Here is a 12,420-nt window from a genome sequence, read left to right as displayed (position 1 = left end):
TGGAAATCAATACTTTTGGGATATAAAACCCTTGGGTCATGTTTTCTTTCTGGCACAGAGCATTACTTTCAAAATCTGGTGACTGTAATTTTTTTGCCCCTTCTAAGTCATGTGCTCTTTTTGTCCAGATGACCAAAGGAATTTTTAAGTTTTCTCTAGAGGTCACCAATTGTATTAGAACATGACTTGGTGTTGATTTTTCTGGGGCATAGTAAGATCTTTCAATACATAGTCAAATATTTTTTAAAAATTTATGTTAGTTTTCTTGAATTATACTTTTTAGTATTCTGTTTCGCTGCTTTTGGGTTTCTTCTTCTTCTTTAGTAACTCCTCTTGTAGTATGGATTGTATTTCCCTATCTTTAATATATGTCACTTTCTCTCGAATCCTTTGTTCTTGCTAAACTATTAGTGCTACTAGCTTTTTATTAAAGTAGTTTAGTATTCATGCATACTTAGTCATTTCATTTGTGAAGAAACCTTTTAAATTCCTTTTTCTGCTGGTTGTATGCCTTTTCTTTCCTCATTGCACTAGGGCCTCTAGTACAATAGTGAATAAAAGTGGTGAGAGTGGGCATCCTTCCCTTGTTTCTTATCTTAGGGAGAAAACATGATATTAGTTGTAGGTTTATTATACACTTTTTTTTTTTTAATCAGTTTGAGGAAGTTCTCTAATTTTTGTTTGCTGAGAGGTTTTTCATGAATGGATTTTGAATTTTGTCAAATGCTTCTATTGAGATAATCATTTGGTTTTTCTTTTTCAGTATGTTATGTGTAAATGTGGTTCTATTTTAGGAGCTTTGACTCTATTTGTTTGCTTAGGGAGTGATAAAAAGATGACAAGATCACAACTGGCTGAGAATTGGCTTCCTTTTCGAAATAGGGGAGTTGCTGGTCTTTTAAGTGTGGTGATTTTGGGACCCTGTGGTAGCTTTAAGTCATTTGGTAGCACTGTTCTGCTTGCCCTTTTGCAGTGCTAATGTTTACAGGCCTGTATATAAGACCTTTTATTTTTATATTGAGAGTTGTGCTTGTGGCCTTAACTTGTAGGTAAGTCTGGAAGCCAAGTGTTCCAGGGGCAAGGAGACTCGAATCATTGTTTGTCTATCTTTGATTATGTAGGTCAGCTTTTCTTAGACTCTTTCACTTTTGATTGATTAGGTTTTATATGGAAAAATCCCTTAAAAAAAGGTTTACACAAATTGCACCACGATTTGGGTTGCTCATGGTCCCTTTCCCAGTTTTCCATCGAGGTTATGGATTTACTCTCATTTACATTTATATTTGTCTTCTCTGTGGAGTTTGGGGAATACACAGAAGTATGTGTTTCTGTTCACTTGGTCTTCTCAACCCTCTGCTATGATCAAACTCATAATTTGCTTTTACCTTCTAGAAGGACTGAGAAGATAGTAAATTCACACATCTTATTTTCAAATTTTAAATAAGGCTCTGGTGACAGCAGCTGCTGTGGTTCCACTTATAACTTGTTCCTGCATGGCAATTTTTTTGTGGTAATTCTGGGTATAATTCTCTTACGCATATTTCTTTCAGATCCTACTTCTTTTGTTTCTAGCTTCAAATTAAGAATTTTTATATTACTTCTGTGACCGTACACTCTAACTGTTTTCATGTGTAAAAACGTAGATAACGTAGTACTTTTCTTATTAGTTCTGAGATTAAAATGAAGTAACCTCAGTCTAACAGTGTGTTGGTTTTCTGTTTCTCTCCCAATATATACATATGTATGTGTTTATTCACTTCTGTGCATTAGTAAAATATACAGTTACTTAATGGACCAATTAATTGATTAATTTCAGTAGAATTCAGAGAAAAATCTTCACAAGGAAATGAAGCTTTTAAATTAGCCACAGATGTCAGCTAGTCTTAGTAATTAAAAAAAGCATCCCAAGAATGAAATACTTTATTTATATAGAAGAAGTGAAATGGATAATTTTCATGGGATTAAAGCAAACCAAATCTTTTCTTTCATCCTTAGCATACATAATTTTTGACCCCAGATATTTTATACTTGCTACACAGAGACTGTTCAATAACTATTAGTTGATTATATAAAAAAATTTTAGTTACTGCAGTCCTATGTGTTGTTTTTCATGTACACACAACTTTTTTATTGTTGCTGTACCTCATGGTGACAACACTGAACATAGAAAAGGCCTTCTGTACATGTTTTACTTTTATGTGGTTCAGAGGGAGTCCCTAGTCCTTTTCCATATGACTCTGCTGGGCTTTAGTTTCTTTTTTATAGTAGACAATGAAGTAAACCTCTTTTTGTTGTCCTTTATGGTATACTTTGGTTTGTTTAAGTCATATAGCGAAATGGTGTCATTCTCTTGGTTATTTCCGTTGATAATTAGAGGTGTGGGTGATGTTAGTGTAATGAAGTTTGTCTTTTGGCTGGTATTGCAAACAACAGAAGCTTGAGTGTCTTCCTCCCCCCAAAATGGATTCCATTTTGTTCATTTATGTTGGTATTAGGGCATTTTCACACAAGACTAGAGGGCAGTGTCCGTTTCACTGAATTGCTTTGCTTTCTGGAGCTAGGAGTGAACAGTGGTTCCAAGATTTGTCTCTGATTATGCCAGCTATGCTGGTTGCTGCTGTAAGCAAAAAAAAAAAAACAATAAATATTTTTTTTCCTTGTGAAGTTAAGTTTCATTTGTGATAAATACCTTTTTGATCTGAGGTCAGACTAATTATAAGCAATAGCTCTATTATTTTTCTGAAGATAAGGAAATACATATATATATTTTTTAAAAGGACTGTTGTATGGGATGAAGGAGACAGTCGAGGGGGAAATTGTGCTGTTTAAATACTAAGAAAATAATGTTAAGACTATGATAGTAATTCTTATAAATTGTCTCTTTGATTTGTGAGAGTGAAAATCCTTTGAGGATTACCATAAAATTCAAATATTCAAATGTGGCCATGGTGTTGACACCAATCAAATGCAGTTCCTGTGATTGGAGTATCTATAATTCTGATGATGGACAACATAGATTCCTATTTAATGGTGGTCTTATTAAATTTTAAGAGATGGCTGTTAATTACAACTTTAGTTAATGACTGGTTCCACTCTTATGTCCTGATGTGGGTTTTTCTTTCATTTATTAAGTTGCAAGAGTTTTTTGTAGATGTACCCTGAGTTATGTAAAGTTGTGGACCCAGAGAAGAAAGATTCATTTGATGTGAACACCGAGAAGGAACTTATCTGCTGAGATGAACTCCCCATAGTCAACTGAAGGCCCAAATTTTATAAATAGAACCTAGTGGACATTTGATGACAAGGACTTGTCACGTTCCCTGTGTACTGGGAAGAACCTCAGACTGAACTCTTGGCTTCCCGTGCTATGCCACATACGTTTAAGCCCCCTAATTCACTTGTTGTAAGGGAGTTCCTGGTTTTGGCTTTCAACTAATGGACTAAGACCTGCTTCATCCTATCAGAACTGCTCCATAACTACCAATCAGGACGTGTAATGCTGACCAATCAGGACTGTGTGTTTTGGACCAATCAGAAGTGATGAATTTGGATACCTTATTTACATAAAATGGACCTAATTGGGAACCTGCACAGGGTCTTTTGCTATAATAGGTGGCTGCTTCTTTGTCTCAGTGGAACACAATTTGGGTTGCTACCTGAATCTGTATCTCCTGGGCTGCAGCTCCTTTTGCTCAAACAAATGATTTTTTTTATTGTTTATTATAATCTAAATTAACTTTGGTTTGCAAAATGAATCATATCTAGGCATTGTCTTCAAGGAGCTTATCTTCTTGGAAGGAAGAGATGTCTATTGAAAGAACTGTAGTACTGTATCAGTCAGTGCCGTAAAAACTGTACAGTTAATTTGGGACAGTGATTCATTTTGAATTAGCTTGTTCAACAAGAGTATGTTAGATATGAGTTTTTTTAATAAAACTGCCTTGGTCTTCGCTACCTTAACATACTGGTATTTGCTGCCTTCTCCTCAAAGGAAACCTTTTCATCCTGCAGGAGTTATAGCTTGCTGAAGCCTTTTTAAGGCAGCTTTGAAGGAAGTTACTCTCTTGTGTTGCCTCTCTTCTGTATGTGGGGATTCCATGACCATGTAAATTAGCCAAGGAGACAGCCCTTGCAGACTCACCTTTCCCAGGTGCCAGTGTCTCCTTCTTGGACACTTATTATTATATTAAATAACAAAGTTCTTGTTACCCTCTCGAAGAAATCAGCTTTTATATTAACTAATATCTCTTTGAAAATGTGACTTTGTAAAAGATGTAAAAAGCTTGAAAATTTATTTAGAAACCTGTTACAAGTAAGTTGTTTAAAACAACTTTTTATTCAGACTACATAGCTAATTATAAATTCTAAATTTGTCTGGGTCTCCCACCAGAAACCAGGTTGGGATCTAATAGTACTCCTGGTCAAATTTTATACAGGATGGAGCCAAAGTATGCATTTTCCTCCAGAATTTTTTATCCCTTTAATTCATTGTTTTTAGTTGGAACCAGAACTGTACATTTTCTTTATTCCATCCTCAAAATATAACATAGATTTGTGTTTTAATTTAATTTTAGTGTTTCTTGGTGAATGTGATATTTAAAATACAAGGGGATGTGCAAATTAGATGGTGAATTGAATAAATGTAACAGCTGGGTAGGGCATCTCTTTTTAATGTCACTTTCTTAAGGTCTTCTGAAATACTGATACACCCTTGAGTTTCCTTTTTTTCTTCCTATCTTTGTTCCTTTCCTCTGTTAAAGGATATCACCTTCTAAAGTGTTTGCTATGAGCAGAGTATCAGGATATTGATCTTAGGGGAGGTGAACTAATTACAGATTTGCTTTTCATTTTATGAGGTTAGTCTCCATAATAGGAATATACATACCAGAATTGTAGGTTATTTTTTATGTTAATTTTTTTTTTACATTAAAAATTTTTTTTTATTAGTTTCGGTTGTGTAGTAAGTACAACATACTACCTAGACATTTATATAACTCACAAAGTGATAACCCCAATAAGTCTATTACCCATCTGACACTGTACATAATTATTAGGATATTATTGACAGTATTCCCTTTGCTGTACTGTATAACCCCATGACAGTTGTTTTAAAATTATAGTTGACATTTAATATTACTTTCTATTAGTTTCAGGTATACAGTGTAATGATTAGACATTTATAAAACTTACGAAATGATCATCCCAGTAAGTCTAGGGATGCCCATCAACACTAGACGTAGTTTTTACAATATCTTGACATTTATGATTTATATACATGTAGATGATTTATATACAGTTGTATGTGTTTATGTATTTGGGGTGGTGCATCTGTCTCTCTCTCTCTCTCTCTCTCGTGGGTGCCTTGATAAAGTTTGGTGGACAGTGGTTTGTAAACTTATTTGTACTTATTAACGAACTATCCTTTTACTTCAAGTGTCCATTTATATTTCTGTTTAATTTGCATATATATGTTTTTTTGCTTTTTCAACTTCATGTGTATTTCCCGAAGCACAAATTCCTATTGATATCTGACTGGCCTGTAAGTACATATTATACACATAATAGGCACAAAATAGTTTATTAATGAAATTGTGAAACTCATATTAGATGAGGTTGTTGATTTTCATTATTTGTTTACTCCAGAAATTTTCATAGATTCATTGCATAACAGTTAGAAATGATGGCCATAGATTGAGTAAAAAGTTAAATAACGTATTGAGAACTAATAGTTGACCCAAAAGAAAGAGAAGAGTCAATGTTATGGCTTACTGACACTATTATGGGGCCACTCAGCCTTATGGATCTTGGTAAGCTCTGGTTTAAGACGTCATTATGTCTCAGCAAAGGGCAATGATGGACGACTGCCAGAATTGTCTTCACTTTCACCACTGGCAAGCTATTTAATCTTTCTGAACCTCAGTTTTCTGTTTTGTAAAATGAAATGACAGGGCTAGAAAAGTTTTGGATGTCTCTTACAGATGTCCAATTCTACATATACAGTGATTATCTAAGGCAGCCAACTACACGTGCAATTAGATTCACTATATATTCACATTCTATTATATGGTAATATACATAATCACTATATATGTATGTTATGTATATATACAGATAAGAAATGTAAGCATGCCATTTATGTTATTAGGTTGGTGCAAAAGTAATTGCGGTTTTTGTAATTTTTTTTTTTTAACCTTGTAAATCACAATTACTCTTGCACCCACCTAATAGAAACATTTCCTGTAGAATGGTTACATAGTTTTTGACCAAACATGATTTGGGATGTAGACCAGTGTAAGGGATAAAGCTTTGGGAGGTAAAAGAAAGCAAATTTGGATGAGTAAGGTGAAGCTGCATGAGTTAGAATTTAATAATGAGAACATATGGATAAAAACAGGTATTCAGTGATTAAACAGGAAATTTGAAGTAATGAACTCTCTGCCTCTGAGGAAATAAAGCAGAAGCCACATGACCACTTATAAAGGAATATTGTAGAAAATACTGACCATTTGGGTAAAACATGTTCAATTGGGAAAGCTTTCTATCCGAAAGGAGCTCTACCAATGTTGGGTGGCTCTTTGAGGTTACCCAGAGCAAGTTAGGAAAATTCCATCATCCGAGGTAGTCCCAGCCCTGGGGTGATGCCTTACCACAGATGCTGCCGAAGTCCTTCCTGCGCCCTGATTTGGTGTCATGCTTTTAAGAAGAGTGTCATGAGTGTCTTCTTTATTTTCTTAATTCCTTATCCAAGAGAGATAGTTGTTACATACAGTTTGGAATATTTTCTTTCAGAATTTATTCCATGCATATGCCTTCTTGAAACCTTCTTTATAAACATGGAACATAGTTTACATCCCATTCTATAACTTGGTGTTTTCGTATAACCTTATGTATTGTGGACATGTCTCCATGTCAGCACTTGTGGCTTTTCATAATTCTTTTAAATAATAGTGAACATTTATGAAGTCCTTACTGAGTGCCAGCACCTTTTGAAGTACATTTCATTTATTAATACATTTAACTCGCACAATTCATGAGGTAGGAACTTCTATTATAAATGCAGAAACTAAAGCACAGAGAGGTGAGGTGATTCACCTACAATTACCTAGTAAATAGCAGAGCCAGTATTTGAACCCAGGCAATCTGGCTCTAGAGCCTGTGCCCTTAATCAACTTCACTGCCACGTTTCTCAAATGCCCGTGGTATTCCTTTATATGCCCGTGCCCTCATTCATTTAACTACTTCTTCATGGATGGACTTGGAGTGCCCCTCTCTCTGTTGTTTTCCTCCTACAGTGTACCGGGCTCTGTTCTAAGTCTAGTAATATTTCTGTGAACCAAAATATAGCCCAAAACCCTATCCTTATGAAATTCATACTCCGGGTGGGGGACAGACTATTACAAAAATTGAGCAAATTGTATAGTCTAGGAGAAGGTGAGAGGTAGTATGAAGAAGAAGTAAAGCAGCGAAGGGAATGATGGTGTGTCTGTGGGATGTCACAGTTTCAAACGGTTGGAAGATGACCTATGAGCAAAGACCTGGCAGATAAAAGGAAGGGAGCTGTGTGGACGCCTGGGCAGCAAGTGGGAAGGTCCAGTGTGGAAGCCCGCATGGTGTTTTCCAGGGAAACTTAGAACGCCTGTGTAGCTGGAGTAGAGTAAGTGAGGAAAAGGGAAGGAGGAAAGAAGGGAGGAACGCCAGGTAGTATATGTAGAGCCTTGTAGGCCATCAGTAAGAACTTTGATTTTAATCTTTGTGAGATAAAGCTCCATGAGAAGAATTTGAGAAAGACGGTGCTGTGTTTTGGTTTGTAGTTTTTAAAAAGATTCCTCTGACTACTGTTGAGACTAAACCATAACAACGGTAGAAGGAAGCCGGGGAGAAATGTTAGTGGCTTCGACCAGGATGGAATCAGTGGAGGTGGTGGAAAGTGGTTGGAACCTGGACATATGAGGTGTGATCACAAGATATGGTGAATGTTTAAATAAAAAAAAATTATCACAGTAAAAGACACATTGTCATTAATCCCCCTCAAAATACTCCCCCTCGCTTTGAACACACTTATCCCATCATTCTTGCCACTTTCTGAAGCAGTTCTGGAAGTCCTCTTTTGTGACTGTCTTTACTTCATCCTCCATCATGACAATGCTCCATGTCTCACATCATTTCTGGTACATGGCAATTTCTGTCAAATAAAATCATTACGGTGTGTCCTCATCTACCTTATTCACTGGATCTGGCACTGTGCGACTTCTGGCTCTTCCCCAAAATCAAAATGACCAAGAAAGGTAAACATTTTGAATCAATTCAGGACATCGAGGCAGCCATGACAGTGCAACTAAAGAAACTCAGGAAAAAGGACTTCCAGAAGCATCTTCTTGAATATCAATTTCTCATCTGTGAAATAATATGTCATCTTTATGTGTTTGCTATGATGCTGTGAATTTTAAGATTCTGTACAGATTATGTCTTGTATTTGGTGCTTGCCAGAAATGAGGGAAAGTTTCTTTATGTTTTCTATATTAAGTTCATGCTCTAGACAAGGCTGAGTTTCTATTTTAATTTAGAAATATGTTTCAAGAAAATATGAATGATTATATTGAATTAACTTTGCATTTAGTTTTCATTTTAATTAACATTTCAAGGCCATCTAAAATGAAGATATGGAAATTGGTGTTTTTTCATTTCTTAAGGTATTATTCTTATCAGCATTTCTATTTTGAAAGGTAAAGCTTTTAAAAATATGTCTGTGCTGGTATGTTTCTAATGATATTTTTTCCCCAGACTTTTATTAACCTGAACAAAGCTTACTAAGCAAAAGGAATAGGATGTAAGAAGGGAATGTTTAGAACAAGAATAATCTTTGGGAAATTGCCTTAAAACGTTTGCTACTTTATTTGGTCACATTGAAAGTGTGGCATTAATATTTCATAACTGGGGTATGATTTTTGGCTTAGATTATAGTGCTGGTCTTCCCTCTCATTTTAAAGCCAAATTCAATAAAAGCATGAAATAATATTTTAAATAAATTACTTAATCAAGCAGCTCTATTTTGAAGTTTTCCTCTTAATTTTCTGGTGTTCTGCTTACTCCCTTATAATCATCTTTGGACTGTTTCATGACTCGATCTAATGTTTATACTGTCACCAGAACATTTTCCCTCAGTTGTTACATATTGGCTGTACTATTTTCTAATGTGTTACATAACTGGACTAACATAATGGTTACCTTGATGAAGTGCCATATAAATGCTAACCATGATTATTATTGTTGTTACAGTATTGTTTTTAGTGGTGATGTTACCTCTTTTTCGTTTTCTGCACTAATATTTTTATTCTGTGGAAATGTTTTTACTTCTCTAAACAACCTTAAAGTTTTGTGTTCAATTGGATTCTCTCCACACCCTTAGGGACCAGTGCATCCGTTATCATCAACTATCACGCTGGAATACATTTCTAAAACCTACCCCAAGTTTCACTCCCAGCCATCTGACTTGCATTTCCAAAGACTTGATGGGCATCAGTGGATCCTTAGATTTAGTGTTTCCTACGTGAATGTCTTACTTCCTATTCCAGTTCTCAGCCAGCTTCTCCTGACAGCTAGTGGCTGTCTTTTTATTTTCTTAGGCTAAGGATCAGCAAATCTGGCCTTTGGGCCAAATCTGACCTGCTGCTTGTTTTTATAAATGAAGTTTTATTGGAAAACAGACACACCTCTTTGTTTCAGTATTGTGTATGGCTGCTTTTGCTCTATGGTGGCAGCATTAAGGAGTTGCAAGAGAGCCCTATGACCAACAATGCCTAAAGTATTTACAATCTGGCCCTTTCTAGAAAATGTTTGTAATCCCTGCCTTAGACTCAAAACCTTGACATCTCCTTTGATATCTCCTTGGGATTTCCCAAGTATATTCTAGCAAGAGAACTAGTCTCTTTTTCTTTAATAATCTTCCTCTTCCTCTTCCTCTTCTTCTTCCTGTCCTCCTCCTCCTCGTCTTCCTCCTTCTCCTCCTTCTCTCTCTCTCTCTCTCTCTCTCTCTCTCTCTCCCTCCCCCCTCTCCCTCTCCTTCTCCCTCTCTCCCCCTCTACCCTCTATTTTTCTAAATGTGGGATCTTCCCCATGTATTCAAGTCCTCACATCCTTTTGCCAAGGGTATTAATTTCTTCACTCTTGGCTTCTTTTCCCATTGTATTTCATTTTATATTTTACCTTGTCACCAGTGTCATTTTCTCAAAGCTCGGCTCCACTCTATGTCCACTCTGCTACCAAAGCTTAAGCGATTTCCTCATTGCCCACTAAATTACATACTGTCCAGCCTCTTTCTTAAGGCTCCTTCTACAATATATGCCCTAGCCGTCTCCTTTGTAAATTCTTATCAAGCCTCCTTATAAAGTCTTTCTATAATGAAATCACTCCCCTCCTTTCTTCCTTCTAGTCTTAGTCAGTGGTGGAACAACCACTGCCTGGAGCTTTCTCTGCCTCCATTTTCACCCTCTCCAACTCCTGTTTCCTTTTAACCTTCTCTCTTTTGTGTGTGTGTGTGTGTGTGTGTGTGTGTGTGTGTGTGTGTGTGTGTGCAGCTTTTTCCTGTCTTTTCTTAGGTGCATGTTCTTTTCTTTCCATGATACTTTACCTGTACATCTTTCTGTCACTAGGGCATTTTACTTGATGCTGGTTGTTTTTTTTTTTTTTTTTTTAATGTCCTTTTACATCTTATCCATTATAAGCCATGAGATTGTTGAGTGTAAGGTACATGTCTTTCTCTGTATTCTGTTCACTCACTATCATGTCTTAGCTGTGCTTACTAATTAAGTAATTGAATCACATTATAGGGAGCAGGCACTTTACTTGGATTTAATTATTGGTGACCTCACAGATTCTCTTGGATGTTTGGCAGTGATTTTAGGTGTTATGGCTACAGTTCTTGAGGAAGCCAGATGCTATTTCCTTGGATAGATTATTAATGTAAATGAAAGGATTTTTTTCATTTGATAAGGAATTTCACACTTATTACAAGAAAACTGTTTGTACGCAACAATGTGCTTGGTGCTGATAAAAAAGTAAAACCAGGGGCAGAGGCAGCAGTAGTTCTCTTGGGTATGTTAAGCAATATAGAAAGTCAGATTTTTTTGATTCAGTTAAAAAGTTTTTTCAGGATTCCAAGTAGAAAAATTGTACCAAAATACTCTTAAGAAGTTATTGAAACGAAACACAGTTACTGTTAAAATAATATTTATATTTTGCCTATTCATTCATTCATTCATTCATTTAGTCATTGTCTGCATACTTCCTATATCATATCATCTATGGTGTGATTAATAGACACGTAATTCAGAAGTCTTGTAATATGTTTTTTTTCCCAGCAGTTATAAGAAAATCTAGTTTCATGCTAGATGGGCTTGTTATTATTCAGAGAACTTATATACACTAACAGAAGTTTCGACGGGTGCACTTGTGCGCAAAAGAATTCACACTGTTTTGTCTTCCATCTTTTAGAAAAGCTCAAGAGGAGAACAAGAAATTAGTGCTCGCTGGATGTGTTCCTCAAGCCCAGCCTCGTCAGGACTACCTGAAAGGACTGAGTATCCTAGGGGTAAGCTCGCACTGGATGGGTAAAAGGGAAATCTTCATTGTTAACACATGAGATGACTCTACATTTCATTTTCTAGTTGTACGTCATTTACCAGTGGTGTTACACATATGGCTGTCCTCAGCTTCCTTCCCCTCATGCCACCCAAACTTTGTCATATCTGTGGAACTTTTTCACCTTAGCACAAAAGCATCATAGTATGGAATTTAAGTCCCTTCATAAAAACCTGGTCATTGTCTGCCTGACCAGTACCGTCTCTTGCCGTTTGATTGTCATTGTCCCATCCCACTGAAGCACTTGTCATCCCTGGTACCTTCTCTGGAATGCTGCGCTTCTCATACTCCCCATCTCACCCAGGTCTCGGCTGGAGCATTACCCATTCCGGGAGGCCTTCTCCAACCACTCCGAGCCGTCTCAGCAGTCCCGTCTCTGGGTTCCCTTCGCTTACCGTGCACTTAGCCGTTATTTGCTCTCTCTGCATTTCACAGAGTTACGATTTGGGGGTTCACTTACATGATTTTTTGAATAAAGCCTACCTATTTAAATTATTAGCTTCACGATGACAGCTTTTCAGTCTTTTTTGAAGCCCTCACTATGTCTCTGAAACATTTCCCATGATGCCTGACAGACAGTAGGCACTCGGAGTGTTGGGTGACTGACTGACGGAATGACAGGTTATTTCTGTGGATTTTTGTTGTTGGCATGCTTTTTTCCCTGTTGGGCAGTCAGCTCTCTGAAGTCAGGAGATGGCTATCTGCCATCTCACTTACTCTATGTGGCCATCTCTGTTCACAAAATGCCCAAAGGTAGTTGGCAGCCAGTCGGTATTTGTAGTC

General features: G+C 36.6%; 1 protein-coding gene across 4 annotated transcripts in view; it reads left to right on the top strand.

Annotated features, from left to right (window-relative positions):
• CDKAL1 (CDK5 regulatory subunit associated protein 1 like 1) overlaps positions 1 to 12,420 on the top strand; it is a 623,742-nt gene that overhangs the window by 167,829 nt on the left and 443,493 nt on the right. For all 4 annotated transcript variants that reach the window (XM_033115842.1, XM_033115843.1, XM_033115841.1 and 1 more), the window contains one exon: positions 11,491 to 11,587. In XM_033115842.1, the coding sequence (XP_032971733.1) occupies positions 11,491 to 11,587 (97 nt within the window). The remainder of the gene's footprint in view (positions 1 to 11,490; positions 11,588 to 12,420) is intronic.

This window comes from Rhinolophus ferrumequinum, chromosome 9 (assembly GCF_004115265.2).
Source record: "Rhinolophus ferrumequinum isolate MPI-CBG mRhiFer1 chromosome 9, mRhiFer1_v1.p, whole genome shotgun sequence".
NCBI classification, from domain to species: domain Eukaryota; kingdom Metazoa; phylum Chordata; class Mammalia; order Chiroptera; family Rhinolophidae; genus Rhinolophus; species Rhinolophus ferrumequinum.
Note: the sequence above shows the minus strand (reverse complement) of the source record. Positions and strands in the feature narration are given on the sequence as shown.